Here is a 16,700-nt window from a genome sequence, read left to right as displayed (position 1 = left end):
GCCTTTCTAGACCCTTCCTAAATAGAACTGTGAGATCCCCCTTACCATAAAGTGTGAGACTGCTCAGGCTGTGGCTAGATGTTCACTGTGGAAACTCTGCTATTCCAGCCTTCCCAGGGTGCTTTGTTTCCTGCTGAAGATTTCGACTCCCATGGTATTGAGGAGGACAGAGTATTCAAAGAGCTCCTCGCCCGTTTCAGTGCAAGCCCATCTGCATCAGCTCCAGCCCCCTCTGGAAGGTACGCTGACGGAGCACTGGAACAGGTTGCCCAGGGAGGTTGTGGAGTCTCCTTCTCTGGAGATATTCAAGACCCACCTGGACAAGGTCCTGTGCAGCCTGCTGTAGGAGACCCTGCTTCGGCAGGGGGGTTGGACCAGATGACCCACAGAGGTCCCTTCCAACCCCTAACATTCTGTGATTCTGTATTTAAGACAATCTGCTGACCCCGTGCGAGCTCTCCGCTACTTGGTAGGGTCAGGGCAATCAGCTAACCAATTTCTGTTGTGGTGTCCATAACCTGCCATCACTCCAGCATCCTCTCCAGCTGGTGACTCAGGGCCTCGAGTCTGTGCATTTGACAGAATTATGATGACAAAATGCCTGAGACAATCAACTATAAATTCTCCTTCTGTCAGCCATGCTAGTAGTTACTGAATGGAACACCACGTACAGACCAAACACTTCAGTTTCACCCTAAACCTTAGCAGAAGTATTGAATGGAACTGGATTTACCAGGCTGAAATCAGGGGCTGTAATCCTGCATAGTTTTAAGATTCACTGTCTCTGAAGAATACTCAACCTAAAATTTACTAAAAGAAAAAAAAAAAGAGAATGTACTGGGAATCAAAGGAAAGACCAAGAAAAGAAAATGTCTTCCAAGAGAAAACCTGATTGGATTTCTTGCTGTAATCAAATAGAGAAACTGATAAATGAGCACCTCAGGCTTTTATCTTGCAAGGAGTTACAGCTTGTAATGAACTTCCACTCGTGGAATGACTCTTGGCAAGCAAATGCATTTCAGTGTAACATAAAAGCACGAGAAGGAAATAAATCAAATTTGCACTAGCAGTTCAGCAGCCTAGGTGTAGGAAAGAACTTGTTGCTACTAACATTTTTTTATGTCTTAGAGACACTGAAGCTACATGTGTAAGATCTTTGCCCAGAAGCCCCAGCAGAGCTTTAAAGCATTATTTTCATTCACTGCCTCTATGTCTTGAACAGAATTTTCTTTCATCCCACACAGATCTTTAATATGAGCGAATATTAACAGGTACGGACATGAATACAGACTTTTTAAAAGTTAGCTTTAGACAGACACATTAAAATACAGAAGAAGAGTAACATTTCTGAGGGAGAAACCAACTGCCAAGAACTTTTCATTGCACTGTTCTTAAAAAAAACAAACAACAAATCCTTCTGATACTACCACCATTACTACTGGTTGTCTAGCAGTTGTTTGCTTTTAGCCCAGCTCTAAATCCATTATTGTTTTGCATGCTGCTAGTCATGAACCCCCTGAGAGAACGCGAGACAGAGGCAGGAATAGAAGTCTACCATGTAAACCTCTCTGGTCTTAGTAATTGTGAAACAAGGGGGCAACACGGGATCAGCTTACTTTCCTCATTGATCATCTTGTGATGAAATGAAAGGCAGTTTTCAAAAATGCTTGAGAGTCCATCCTGATACCCTAGCTAGTCAGCATGTCTATAGGATAGGAGGAACGAGCTGTGAGAAGCTTGGGATCCGCCCCAGAGTATGGGATCCACCCGAGAGTACTGAGTGAGCTGGCGGAGGAGCTGGCCAAGCCACTCTCCGTCATCTACCAGCAGTCCTGGCTAACAGGGGAGGTCCCAGATGACTGGAGGCTTGCCAATGTGATGCCCATCTACAAGCAGGGCTGGAAAGAGGATCCCGGAAACTACAGGCCTGTCAGCCTGACCTTGGTGCTGAGGAAGATTTTGGAGCGATTCATCCTGAGTCTGCTCACCGGGCATGTGAAGGACAACCAGGGGATCAGGCCCAGCCAGCTTGGGCTCATAAAAGGCAGGTCCTGCTTGACCAGCTGATCTCCTTCTATGACCATGTGACCCACCTAGTGGATGAGAGAAAGGCTGAGGATGTTGTCTACCTGGGCTTTAGTAAGGCCTTTGACACTGTTTCACACAGCATCCTCCTGGAGAAACTGGCTGCTCATGGTTTGAATGGGTGTACGCTTCGCGGGATAAAAAACTGGCTGGATGGCTGAGCCCAGAGAGTGGTGGTGAATGGAGTTGAATCCAGCTGGAAGCTAGTTACAAACGGTGTTCCCCAGGGCTCAGCTTTTGGGCCAGTCTCATTTAACATCTTTATCAGTGATCTGGATGAAGCGATCGAGTGCTCCCTCAGAAAGTTTGCAGATGACACCAAATTTGGCAGGAGTGTCGATCTGCTTGAGGGTAGGAAGGCTCTGCAGAGGGATCTGGACAGACTGGATCGATGGGCCAAGGTCAACTGTATGAGATTCAACAAGTGGTGGAGTCACCATGCCTGGAGGTGTTCAAAAAGTGTGTAGATATGGCACTTTGGGACATGGTTTAGCAGGCATGGTGGTGTTGGGTTGACAGTTGGACTTGGTGATCTTAGAGGTCTTTTCCAACCTTAATGATTCTATGATTCTATTCTGTGAAACTGAGTAGCCTCACTGGTCAGGCAGTTGGACTAGACGATCGTTGTAGGTCGCTTCCAACTGGAACTATCCTATCCTATCCTATCCTATCCTATCCTATCCTATCCTATCCTATCCTATCCTATCCTATGTGTGCTGTCCTATTTCTGTCTGAAACATGGGTAAGTGTGGGGACAGGGCAGTGGGGAAGATTTTTTAGTATGCTTTTATTTTTAGGATTCTCCAGTACAGACCCTGTGACACTGGACACTTTGTCACCACACCACCTTGGTCCAGAATCCCTGGTTCAGGTGCCTCATGGAAGCTGCCAGCAACATGCAGACTCCACCTGATTGCAAGCTCTCTTCTGCTAACTCTGAAATAGCAACTTCCAATATGGATCTTGCTTTCAATCTTCAGACAACTCATCAAGCAGAGCTTCTGGACAGGAGAAGTCTTGCTTCCACTTTCAAAGGGAGCAGGGAACAGGACATCAGCACAGGGGGCTCAAGAACTGAAGAAGGCATGGGGCTCTCAAGAGCTGGAGAAGGCCAAGCAAACACAAGCGTAAGGTACTCCATCAGCCAGTATGTGAAAAAGTCAGCATTGCTGTTGCCTGCAATGTACCTATTGAGGTTAAAAGAAAATATGCCGCAGTCCTTTCTTGTAAAATTAGGACTCACTTCCAGAATTGTAACCCAGTTACAAACGTGAGATGCAGTGACACACCTTGGTCTTGCACTGTGTGTGCCTGGACAACTCTACCTGAAAGGTTACAAACAAACGTTCCCTGTAAGCCATCAGTGATTAAGGGTCTAGACCCAAACCATTGTAAAATACATTAGTGACCTGGCAGAGCAGTGAGATGTCTATCAGACAATAGTCACCACATCAGCCTGTTCCGTTAGGGCTAAAGGACGTAAGAAGAGGTACAATACCAATGAATTCAAGGCGTATTTTTGAAACAGTTCAGTTTTTCTGCGCTATCGTCTGTCGTATAGTCTGGCCCAAAGCAGTACGCAGACAGCAGAAGGGGACTTGTGTTTTTTCAAGTTTCCACAATCAAGCAAGTACATGGTAACAATTTAAGATACAACCACTCAGTTTCTGAAAAGGGTTTAAGCAGCTCTTTGTGATGCTGGAAAATTTGCGGGATTTTCAAAAGTTTTAAAGTTATTCCCGTATGATGTCTCCCTTCCACCCAAATACAGGCGTAGAGCTCCCTCTCCTCCCCCTTCCAGCAAGCAGAAGAGTGCTGACCCCCCAGCCCTCTGTTACCAGCGCCCTGAAACGGCCGCCTCAAGCCCACCCAGCTCCCTTCCGTAAGGATCCTCTATTACACCATCAGGTGCAATTTTTTCCCCGCTAACGAATTCCACGCACGGCAGACTGTTTCCTCCACCAACGCCTTATCCCTTTTCTCTCCCTTGCTCTCCTCTTCCCCACTCTCCTCTTCTTCCCGGCGCATCCAAATCAGCCAGCTCCCACCTCCCCCTCATCTGCCTCCTCACTGGCAGGAGAAAAACCGAGAGGATGAAGAAGACCAAATGGCGGGTGGCAGCTGGAGCCAGCGGTGCAGGGAAAGGCCTGCTCAGCCCTTCCCGTCCCGTCCCGGGACATGCCCCGTTGGGAAGACGAAGCCAGCGGGCTCCTGCCGACGTGGCGAGGAGGACGAGCACGCTCGGGGAATGTGGGTGCCGAGCCCCGCGCTCCCGGCAGCCACGGCAGCCGTGGCGTTCCCGAGGGACCGGCCGGACGCCAGGTCCCTGCTCCGGAGGAGCTGCAGCCCCGGGGGGTGGGCTGCGTGCGGAGAAAACAGCGTTACCTCCGCGCCTCGCTGTAACCCCACCGGCCGCAATCACGGTCGAGCAGAGCAGAAGTTGCGTGGGGCGGGAGCCCGCTGCGGTCTGCCGCCAAAACTGCGCGCCGGACCGGGAACCCGCAGCGGGACCGGGCTGGGCTCGGGGACCCCCGGGGGCTGCGAGGGGGGAAGGCCCTGCGTACCCCGTGCCGAGCCCCCCGGGGCCGTCCCCGTCTGCGTGGCGGCTCCCGGGGCGGGGCGGGGAGCGCGGCGCTGCCCGGGCCGGCGCCCCCGCCTTCCCTCCCTCCCTCCTTCCCTCTCTCCCTCCCTCTCTCCCGCTCCCGCTCGGCGCACGACGCGGCGGCGTCCCGCCATGTCCGCCGCCAAGCACCGGGGCCCTAAGGGGGGCAGCCCGCCCGCCGCCGCCAACGAGCGGGGCGCGCAGCCCGGCGGCGCCGAGGAGGCGGCGGCCAAGAGGCCGGCGGCGGCGGCGCACGGCCGGGGCGGCAGGGCCGGCGCGGGGGGCGGCGGGGGCCGCCCCGGGGCCGCTCCCCGGCGCGGCTGGGCGCTGCTGCTGGGCGCCGCGGTGGTGCTGGGCGCCGCGCTGCCCGCCGGCTGGTACGTCAGGCAGCTGCGGGAGGAGGTCGGGCGGAGCGCCCGGGAGAGGGAGGCCTCCGGCCGGCAGCGCCAGGAGCTGGCCGCCACGCTGGACGCCGTCGTGCAGAAGGTAGCGCGGCGGCGGCAGGGCGGGCGGGGGAGCGGCGGGCGGGGGGCGGCAGCCACCCCCCCCCAGCCCGACGGGAGGGGGGATGGGGGTTCAGCCCTTACACCCCGGGGGAGCCCGGCTTGCGGGAAAGCGGCCGTGTCCCGCCGCTCCCCCGCCTCCGCGCAGATGCCGTCACGGCTGTTTCTCCCAGCGCCTGCAAACGTGGCCTCGGTAAAGCGAGAGGTCCCTGGCAGCGGGGCCGGGCCGGGGCGGCTCTCCCAGCGCCGGGGCGCGAAGCCATTTTATGTAACGCGGCCCGGGAGCGCTGGGCCGGCGGCTTCGGGAGCCCGCTGCGGGGGTTTTACATCCCCCACTCTTGCAGATGGCCCGAAGCCGAGCGTGGGGACGGGCAGCCCGTCGGCAGTGGCCGCGTCGAGAGGGCAGGTGCACGCTGCGGAGATGGCGGCGTGGTGGGACGTGGCAGGATCCCGCCGCCATGGCCCTGCGCGCTCCGGGGACCAGGACCTGCGCCGGCCTCGCTGAGCAGCACAGGCCCTGCCAGGGATGCTGCTCCCGCCGCTGCCTCTGGCCGAGGGAAGGAGACTCGCCGTGTCCGTGGAAGCCCAGCACTGCGGAAGAGCTGTGGAGTTGTTGGCCAAGGGTGGGGCGCAAGTGATGTGAAAGGAACGCTCGCTTCCCTCCTCATTTTTTTCACTCAGGCCTTACTCGCCTCCGAGCGAGAGTTTCCCCAATGGCAGTGTCCATCTGGATGTGTCTTAGGGTGCCTAAAACCTCTAAAAAACGGCACACGTGAAGGCATATCATCAACAGGTAACCACGCTCCTGTCGAGCGAGTAGGTAAATTGGTTGGAAAGCAGTATGTAAAGTTATGACTGAGTCAGATCACAGAAAAGGAAATTCTTGTCTCGGCTTGACTGCTTTCCGCACAGCGAGCCGCGCAGATTCCCCGTGTTCCCTGCGAGCTGGGGCCCAGGGTGGTGGGACGGGCGCTGGCAGAGATCCTCCAGCCATTCCGTGGTGCTCCCGGCAGCGCGGTGACCTGCGCGCGTGGGGTTTGCGGGGTCAGTCTTGGCGTTTTCTCTCTTACAAGGAGGAAAAGGAAAACTCGCATGAGGGGGGAAAGGGTTGTAAAACGCAGGGCTGTAAGTGTTGTTTCTGAAGCGAATTTTAAATCCTGGGGGTTTTACTCACGGTTGGGCTATGATTTGAACTAGCAAGGCTTGCTGTTTTTTCCGAGTTTTTAAGGTATTTTTACAGGCTCCTTGCAGGAAGGAAGAAACGGCAATGGCAGGGCATACGGGGTGTAAGGTTACAATACGTGAGTATAGAACCTAGATGTATGTGCAGTATATAAGCCCTTCCAAGTATAGGAATGGGTACAGTTGGCTGCCTCCCATCTCCATGTCCTTGCAGAAAATCGTAGGGATGTTACATATTCTAGGAGACAGGTATGTAACAGAAGTTTATAGATAGTTGGTTTCAAGGAGAACTGAAACTGAATTTGCCTGTGTATAGCAGATGGCTGATGTTAGACATACATACAGGAGTGCAAGATTTAAAGGCGGGGGAAGAGATCACGCAGAGTTTCGGTGTAACCTTCGAAAGCTTTGCTTGCTGTGGTTTGGTGTTGTCTTTACAGAAGGACGTATGTGAAGGAGAGGAGACCATTTCATTGCTTTACGAAAGTGAAGGGTCCTGCACTGTACTTACAGAGCGCCGTCAGCGCAGGCTGCTGTGCTGCGCTGGCTTTCCCCGTTGGCCTTTTACTGCAGAGAGCTCCTGTCAGGAGTAAGCATTACATAAACTCATCTGCTTTACACATCAGCAGTAGGAGGAGAAAAGAAATGATGTGGAAGTTTGGTCTTTAATATAGCGCAAGTCTCTGCGAGGCCAAGATCATTTGGTGTTTAAACACGAGGTAGCGTGGCCAGCTAGAGAAGACGTGGTTGTTAGCTATAGACGTATTTTTATGTGCTGTTTATGATGTTAAACCTTTCAAGGTTTCAAACCTTACCAGCCACGAACACCAAACAGGCAAACTCACACGTAGCTGCACACACAAACCAGCTGTGTAGCGGATATGAACGACTGCTTTGAAGTTGTGAGTTTTACCCCTCTCATGGAAGGGGTTTGCTTTGGGCCCTGCCAGCTCTTGGTTAGGACAGATCAGGTTAGAAGCTGGTGTAATGTGGAGACCCCGGTCCATTTTGTTACGTCAGAGCTCTCTGGTCTTCAAGTGACTGGCTCAGCTGGAAGTACAGGAGAATAGCTTCAAGTTACACCATGAGCATTGCTCACATGCAGTGGAGGCCCAGGTATAAAGTATTTCCACTGCCAAGGGGTGGGATCCGTCTCTGTCAGACCTGTAGCAGCAGAGACCTCCTGGCCCGCTGCAGAGTTCCCCTGGCCATTTCTGATGCCTTTTCTTGGACTGACATTTGAAGATAGTTGCAAATGAGATTATGGGAATTTGGTTGGAATGTGTCAAAGAAAATAAATTCTGTTGTAAGAGGGGGAGGAGACCTGTGCCCTCCTTCTAGATTTCTGAAGTCCGTTTATTTTGATACAGATAAAGCTTTGTATGTGGAAAAAATCAGAATGACTGACAGCTAAGATGTAATGAAAGTGAGGTTGGTAAGTCAGTGAGTGTAATGGCTGGTGACCTGCCGCAATACACCCAGTAGTACTGCCTGCGCTCCCCGCTCTTTAGTTCATTTCTACTTTTGTATGTGAGCACTAGAGACTACAAGTATAGGGAATGTAAAGTCATTACAAACCTTTTTACAGAAGAAGGGGAAAAAGAAAGTAACCTTTGTGGGTATGCTTCAAACTGCGAGGGTCTGTTGGAGCAAGCACAAGTGTCATGGCCAAACTCTACAATCCTCACACAGTGCAGACTTCCATGAAAACCAAGGAGGATTTGGCCAGGGATTTAGCCATGGAAATAGACTTACTAATTTCTGATTAGTAAGTCTGTTAAGTCTTTTGAGATTAATTTCTAGATTCAGTCTGACTGGGATCTGTTGGAGCCTCCTTCAGTGAACAAGAAAAAAAAAATAGCAGCTCTATATATTTCTTTCTAAGAACATATTAAAATATACTTCTTTTTATGTACAAAATAAAACCAGCCCTTCAGCTGTGTATCTAATCAGTAAACATGGAGGCCCATGTGGCATGACTGATTAATACACCCCTCAGACCTAGGGAGTAGCGTGAGGCAAGGCAACATGCATTACTCAGCACTTGCCATCCTGCCAAAGCCTTGAGGTATTTTCTGTGTGATGGATTCCTGTTGCAGCCGGTGGGGGTTCTTGCATTGCTTTACGAAGTTTTAAAAATATTCACCCCACACATGCACAAAAAGATTTCTCCACGGTCTTGAGACTGATACTCTGCCTGGCCCCAAAATTGAGTAATGTGTGCTTCCCTGGCCTGGATCTTCCCTTCAAATGTGAGAGTAAATGAATGTGGCGGCCACTCACCCCTTGACCTTTTCCCTCTTGCTGCTCCTAAAACCAGCTGTAAAGACAGTTTTTGTAATTGGGAAGCCTAATAGCATACTTGATCCAGGGGTAACAACTTTCTGCGTTAACCTGAGATAGACGCAAGTCGGTCCCCTTGGCAGCTGCTGTGGCTTTGTTCTGTGCCTGCGGACAGACACGTGCCCCTGTTCCCTAGGAGCAGATGGGTGGATGCATGTGTGCGAATAATGAGGTACTAAGTGTTTAGAACATTAAAGCCTTTCTATGCTTTTTTATCTTAAAAAATAGTTAACAAGAAAAATCTGTGTCTCTATTGGTGTCTAGAAGCAGCAAAATGTTGTGATTACTACTTCCATTCCCCAGCTGTTCTCAGCTCCCTTTTCCCCCTAATTTTTCCCTGTTACTCTTTTTTGTCTGCTTTGAAACTTATTTCATGTGCAGGAATTGGCGTAGGGTCTGATTGCCTGCTAAAGTCTAATCCCAGCTTTTTGTATTCAGAAGCTGATGCCAGATGTTCTTTAGTTGTTTTTTTTTCCCCCCTCCCTTTCCTCTCTTGTGGACTTGTGGCCTGTAGGACCAGGAAGCACATAGGGGAGGGATGCAGACTCTGGAGACTGGAGTCTGGTTTCCACTGCCGCGGATTTCCTGGATCATCCGTGGCGGGTCAGCGAGGCCAGTGATCCTCAGCAGAAGGCGCGTGCATCTGTAGGGCTGTAAGGCTCTAGATGCTGGGCTTTTCGTACCTCCCTGTCCGGGTTTTGGCTGGGATACAGTTAGTTTTCTTCCCAGTAACTGCTGTGTTTTAGATTTAGTAAGACAAGAATGATGAGAATACACTGATGTTTTTACTTGTTGCTGGGAAGTCAAGGGATTTTTCCGGTCTCTTATGTTCAGCTAATGAGCAGGTGTGCAGGAGCTGGGAGGGAGCACAGCCAGGCAGCCAGCCCAAGCTGGCCAGTGGAAATACTCCATACCATAGACATTGTGCTCAGTTCATAAATGGGGGCAGGAACCTCTTTTCCAGGAGCTCAACTCTCTTTTTTCCATGAGTTCAAACTTTTTGGAGAGTTCCACGAAATCCACGAGTTCCACAGTCACTGCTCGCAGACTGGCTGCGAATCAGTCGGCAGTGAGCAAAAACTATTGTGTATGGCTTCTTTTGCATATTCATTATTACTAGTATTAGTATTTCCTTTGTTGCCTTATTAAACTATCTTTATTTCAACCCACGAGTTTTACCTTCTATCCATTCTCCTCCTCGTCCCACCGGAGGGGAAGGGGAGGGGCGAGTGAGCTTAGTTACTGGCTGCTGGGTTAAACCACGACACTCCCACACCTATATGCTGTAGGGTCTCCTCAGGTAGGGAGCATGAAGGATTGCAGGGTGATCGTTTCATATGGCGGCAAGGGCTGTGAGGATCTTAGACACAAAGGATAAGGATGTAGGTAAGGATGAAATTGTAAGTATTAACCATGTGAATTTCTGTTCTAGGTGCGTTCCCTTCAAGCCACATTTGGAGAATTTGAATCCATGATGAAAATTTCTCAGCAGAAGCAGGAGGTTACCGAGAAGGCTGTTAAACAAGGGGAGAGTGAAATAAACCGGATCAGTGAAGTGCTTCAGAAGCTGCAAAATGAAATTCTGAAAGACTTGTCTGATGGCATCCACATGGTGAAGGATGCAAGGGAACGAGACTTCACATCTCTGGAAAACACAGTGGAAGAGAGACTAACAGAGCTAACCAAGTCTATAAACGATAACATTGCTGTATTCACTGAAGTCCAACAAAGGAGCCAAGATGAAATCAACAATATGAAAGCAAAGGTTGATTCACTAGAAGAGGCAGATGTGTATAAACATGAAATTAAGGTGCTAAAAGATGCTTTTGATGAGATGCAAGCGTCCATGAAAACCAAAGAAAAGGACATAGAGACCTTGAAGAGCGCAATCGACTCCATGGAGTCTGATGTGTATACTGAAGTGAAAGAGCTAGTCAACCTCAAACAAGAACATGAGAAATTCAAAGAGGCTGCGGACACTGAACACCTTTCGTTAAAAGCCTTACAAGAGAAAGTTCTGAGAGCTGAGAATTCTATTATGCAGCTCCCTAGTGATATTAAAAGACTCGATGAAGATATACTGCAAGTTAAAGCCGACCTCAACAAATGGGAAGAGAATGAACTCTTCAGACAAGCATTAGAAACTTTTGGGAAGAACAGTGAAGGAATGGAGTCTCGATTGAGGCACATAGAAGACAGCCTGGCGTCTCTAACTTCTGTTGCTGCTCAAAACAGTGAAAAGTTGCAGTCTTTCCTTTCTAAGGAGGCAGAATACGAGAATAAGCTTGGTACCCTAGAACAAAGCATTACTGCTCTTCAGGGGATCTCAGATATGGACTTAGCTTCAGTCACAGACGTTCTGAAAAATCTTGGTGAATCACAGACCTCGCTGTACAATGACATGGAAAGCCTGAGGAGAAGCATCAGTGATCTTCCATCCTCCGGTGCTCTGCAGGATGTCCAGAAGCAAATCAGTAGCTTGTTGGATCAAGGAAATCTTCAGATGGGTCAAGCACATTCTGAAGGCTATCTTGAAAAATTTTCTTCTGTGGAAGGCTCTGTAGATGAGCTGAGGTCTTCTGTCAGCCAAGTTGATTCCGATTTGAAAATGATAAGAACTGCAGTGGATAGTTTAGTCTCCTACTCGGTGAAAATTGAGAATAATGAGAACAACTTGGAGTCTGTGAAGAGCTCAATAGATGACCTGAGGAATGATCTGGAAAGGTTGTTTGTGAAAGTAGAAAAAATACATGAAAAAGTTTAGGCAGTGGTGCTCCTTGTGCAAATAATGGATTGAGGAGAATGGCTTTTGTATGCCCAGTTTTTTACTCTTTTTAAAAGCAATTTGATACCTCCAAAGAGAATAAGAATAATAATAGAGACAGTTCTGCTTATTTCCTTTATTTCTCTTTTGTGTAGGGTTCTTTTTTTAATTCTGTTCTAAGAAAACATGAGTTTAGTTGGGGGTTGAGTTTCTAAGGGCTCATCTTCTCTATAAAGTCGTACCGCTGTAACTGTAGTGGTGTGACTAAGGCACTGCAGCCTCGTTAGCATGGGCACACACTGAATGGCGTGAAGGTGTTTCACACTGTGACGCTAGATATCCCACACAGAAGGGCTACAGCTGTTCTGGTTCGAAAAGTACGCTGCCATACCCATGGAGGATCTTACTGGTATGCTTTGGTTTAAGAAACAAATTAACAAAACTACGCCCCTGTCTTAAACTGTTTAGACTGGTAAACTTACGTGTGGACCAGGTTTGAAGCAACTCATCCTTTTCTGCGGTTTGGGACTCCGCCATGTGGTCAGTTTACAGGTGTCAGCTGAGCTGCAGTAGTAGTACGTTTCTGTGAGTCCTTAGTCTGTACCAGGGAGCTAACGAGGGGTTAGCTGAACCCCCCAAAGGGAAGGTTGGAGGGCAATGGTATTGCTTGGGGCTAAGACCCAAGAGAGGTGTTACGCTACGTGGCTGGAGAGATTCCTCCTCTGTGATCACAGGCTTCTTTCCCAGCATCTTCAGCTGCAGGCGCAGGAGATCAGTGCTTAGAAGGGACATCTGAAGGATGGGGTTAGTTTCAAGAGGGTAGAGTAATATTTTTGTTGTACTTTTGGGCTGTTTACATGATGAGGCTGTGTCGTTCCTGGAAATGCCTGATTTGTCTGTGATACAGGATTTTCTGTAAAAACGATCATGAATTTGAGTGAGGAAAGAGAAGGACTAAAATTGCACCTCTTGTGTTCTGTGTATAGCAAAGCACGCTAACGATAGTAGCACACTCCAAAATACACAAGGGGGAAAATCACCGTGAAATCAGCAGAATTGCTTCTAAGACGGAAACATTTCCAAGTTTTCACACAGCTGACAGTGACCTGAACTGTTGTTACACATTCAGGACCTTGTGCCTCATTCTTGTCACCATTGTTGTCACCGGGTGCCTGGCTGGGTTATTGGTAGCAAAGGATCCTTCTAGGAACTGGTTGAGAGTGAGGAAAAAGTGTTGTAATTCTCTAGGTGTTCATGTAAAAACCCAGTTCTTCGTGGAACTTGCTTGGTTTTCTGTATTTTTGGAAAAGATTACTAATACCTCTTCAAGTTTACTTTTGAACTTTATCCAAAGATTTGGTAAAGGGATCTGTGCGCAGATGCCTTGGAAATAGGTCACGCGCGTCATGGCCACCCCAGCCTGCACTGGCCAGGTCCATGGCTACGTCAGGAGAAGAGCTCCTAGAAACGGCACCTCCCAGAAGTGGTGTGCTTGTGGGAATGGCGCAGGTAGAAAGGAGTTCTCTTCGGTCAATAAGATACTAAACCATATCTAGTGTTGTTCCCACTGTAAACAGGAAAGTTGCTAGCAGAGAAAGAGGGACCCACGGCATTGAGGTAACTGTTGTCACTGTTGGAACTGCACTGTTCTTTGTTGACTTCTCAAGTTCTTGAACAATGTTGTTTAGGTTACTGTGAAATGAACTGTATGGCTTATTTGCGGTATTTTTAATACATAATAAACATTTGGAATATTCTTTGCACCTTTTTTGTATTGCTGCCTCCTTAATGCTGTGTGTCCCAGGATGCTTCCAGCGGGGTCCAGGGAAGGGCTTGGGGGGAGCACCAGGTGTGACGCAGCCCTGTGCTTGTTCTCGGCTTTCAGAGGGGGACGTGGAGGCCATCCTGTCTGTTGTGGTTACAGAGGAACTCTTGACAACAGGATTTGAGCCAGCTGAACGCAGTGGTATTGACCAGAGTGCGTAGAAGTCTGAGATGTGAAACAGGTGGTTTATGCAATGAACCAGCGCCTGGTCAGACACCGCCAGCAATGCCTTGGTAAGACTTTCTGAATGCCCGAAGCATGTAGAACAGAAATAATGTACAAAAGGACCTACATAATCTTTCCAAAGTGGCTGCTCCTTTTGGGTAGCTCTGAACGCTGGATTTCAAGGTCCACATACTGATGCCATCCTCGTGAAGGATGCCTGGCTTTCAAAACTTTGAGAAAGGGCGATTTCATTTTGATTGACCACAAAGATGGCCTCAAGTTTGCTGTACAAGCAGTTCTGGAATGGTGAGAGCCAAATCTTACTTCCCCTGTACTGCTTATGGTGTTCATAAAGGAGTGTGGGCATTGTCATGTCCTGGCAGTTCCTGAGGCCAGGTTCGCAAAGGTAGGTAGTGTCTGTTACTGGACTAGCTATATGTGCAACAGAACAGGTGAGCGCGCAAGGCCTTCTGTCTGAAAGAGATTTGACATAACCTGTTGACCAGGTTGCCCTGAAGCAGGCGATGAGCATGCAGTGGCTTTAAAGAGTAGTAGCAGCATGATGAAGGAACTTAAAGGTGCTGTAAAGCCAGCAGTGCAGCTGGGACAAATTTGATCTCAAAGATTAAATGAAAAATTACTAGTTAATGCTTCTAATAACTTAAATTCTATGGCAAAGTATTGAAATGACTTATTTTGCTAGGTAAGAGTAGTAATTATTTGTAAATCATATGGCTGGAGGCAGGCACGGCGGCAAGGACCTCTTGGTGGGCTGGAGGTTCAGCTTGTAGATTTGGCTTCACAGCCTCATCGAGCGCAAACGCTTCCTAATTCCCTTGTAAATGCTCACTGAGCACAGCCAGCGCTGGTGCTGCTCTTTACTGTTGTTCTTCCACTTCCAATAAAAGCTGCGGAGAAGGTCTCCAGCAAGACGTGGTCTACGTTGGCAGTGTTCTTTTACATTATTAGTAGTTCATCAATGCCATGCTGTTACGAGTTTCAACGGAAACTGTCTCTGCTGTGGCGTTCTGGCCACCTCAGCGCCGGTTCGTGAACATTTGTCTTCATTTTCAGCTCTCGTCTGAGAAACGGAGAAGCCGTTGGGCTGAGGCACTGCGGGCTTGGCCTCGCTGGAAGGGCCTTGCCCCCGGACCTGCGCTGGCAGGCGTGGTGGGGCTGAACCTCCTGCAGCCGCCGGGGCTGCTCCCAGCCGGGCTTCGACCACCGCCGCGGGTGAGGTCGCCTCTCGCAGCAAGCGGAGTTCTGGTGGCCTGAGCGGGTAAGTGAAGAGGTTTAGTGAAGACGTGCATTAGCGATTTAGGCCTTTTACGGTCTTGCTTGGCGTAAGGCAGCTGGTAACGCAAACAGGGCTGCGGAGAAGTTCACAGGAGGAAAGCCTTTCTGCGGCGCGCGGACGCGTCTGTCCCGTTCGGGCGCGTCGGGGAAGGTGCGGGCAGCGGGGGGAGACCCTCGAGGAAGAAAACGCTGGTGACCGGAGGGAAAACGCTCCGGGGGAAAGAGGCTGGGCGACCGGGCCTGCTCGGGCGGAGCAAACGAACGAGGGCCCGGACGGCGTGGCTCGGCGGGGCGGGCAGGGGGTCCCGCCGCGCTCAGGGCCTGCGAGGCGGCGGCCGCTGCCCCCGGCCCGACCCGGCCCGGCCCGGCCTGGCCCGCTCGCTCCCCGCCGGCAGCCCGCGGCGGCGGGCGCCCCCCGGTGGCGGCGCGGCGGCGCGGCAGGCGGCGGCTGGGGCCGGGCTGTGCGGCTGTGAGCCCGTCCCTCCTCCGTCCGCCCGCCTCTCCTGCTCTAGGTCCCTCTCTCCCTCCCTCTGTCTGTCCGTCCGTCCGCCCGCCCGGCCCACCGGAACGCCCACCCCGGCGGCATCCGCTCCTCTGCCCCGCTGCGCGCCGTCCTGACGGGGCACGGTCCCCCTGGTACAGCCTTCATCCAGCGCCGAGCTGGTTCTAGAGGCGCCTGTTGCTTCTTCCCGGTTTAGCCGTTTCGCTAATGACTGGTCCCTGGCGCGTTCGTTGGCATCGTCTGCTTACACAGAATGGCAGAATGGCAGGGGCTGGAAGGGACCTCTGTGGGTCATCTAGTCCAACCCTCCTGCCGAAGCAGGGTCACCTACAGCAGGCTGCACAGGACCTTGTCCAGGCGGGTCTTGAATATCTCCAGAGAAGGAGACTCCACAACCTCCCTGGGCAGCCTGTTCCAGTGCTCCGTCACCCTCAGAGTGAAGAAGTTCTTCCTCATGTTCAGACGGAACTTCCTCTGCTTCAGTTTGTGCCCATTGCCCCTTGTCCTGTCGCTGGGCACCACTGAAAAGAGTCTGGCCCCATCCTCCTGACACCCAGCCTTGAGATATTTATAGGCATTTATAAGGTCCCCTCGCAGCCTTCTCTTCTTCAGGCTGAACAAGCCCAGCTCCCTCAGCCTCTCCTCATAGCAGAGATGCTCCAGTCCCCTCACCATCCTCGTAGCCCTCCGCTGGACTCTCTCCAGTAGCTCCTCATCTTTCCTGAACTGGGGAGCCCAGAACTGGACACAGTACTCCAGATGGAGTCTCACTAGGGCAGAGTAGAGGGGGAGGAGAACCTCCCTCGACTGGCTGGCCACACTCTTCTCACTTAGTTTACAGCTGTTTAGGGAGGGGGAAGCTGTGACTGTTTTGGTTTTAATATCAGCAATATATGATATACAGCACTGTGAGATGCTAATCCCCGTTGGTCCTCTGAGTGCTCGTGTGTTGCTGCTACCCTGCCCTTCCTTGCGTGCATTTTAGGCATTGTCATCCTCCGCCAGCCACCAGCAGAAATTCATGGATGTCAGAGATGCAGAGTCAGAATATTTACACACAGGGCTTCATCGACACTTGTTTGTGAGTCCTGGCATGAGGTGGTCAAACAGCATATAAAGCAAGTCCTTTTCCCAAGAAGCTGTGTTGTCTCACACTGACCAAGGAAGCTCAAAGAGCAATTCTGCCTTGGAGACCAAACCAAAACGTGTATTTTCTGCTTGCTCATACAGCAACACCTCTCCAGAATCTCTAGTATACAGTATGTTGCAAGCTCCCAGTATAATATATCTTCTCAGGAGTCAATGCTTCCTCATGTACTGAGAAAGGGAACTCAAAACGCGGTTTACAAACGTAGAGTTTGATGATGCCTGCATTTATAATGTAAATACTATATCCCGGAGCTACTCAGAGTTGATGCAGCACCACAGTTGTA

At 50.6% G+C, this 16,700-nt stretch overlaps 1 protein-coding gene across 1 annotated transcript; it reads left to right on the top strand.

The window, feature by feature from the left end:
- Window positions 1-4,783: 4,783 nt before the first annotated feature.
- CKAP4 (cytoskeleton associated protein 4) lies at window positions 4,784-13,242 on the top strand. The gene is made up of 2 exons (XM_075429119.1): window positions 4,784-5,173; window positions 10,148-13,242. Exons 1-2 carry the CDS (start codon window positions 4,820-4,822, stop codon window positions 11,477-11,479), a joined length of 1,686 nt encoding a protein of 561 aa, XP_075285234.1. The 5' UTR covers window positions 4,784-4,819; the 3' UTR covers window positions 11,480-13,242.
- Window positions 13,243-16,700: the final 3,458 nt, after the last annotated feature.

This window comes from Opisthocomus hoazin, chromosome 8, assembly GCF_030867145.1.
Source record: "Opisthocomus hoazin isolate bOpiHoa1 chromosome 8, bOpiHoa1.hap1, whole genome shotgun sequence".
Taxonomy (NCBI): domain Eukaryota; kingdom Metazoa; phylum Chordata; class Aves; order Opisthocomiformes; family Opisthocomidae; genus Opisthocomus; species Opisthocomus hoazin.
This window is presented reverse-complemented; position numbering and strand designations above follow the sequence as displayed.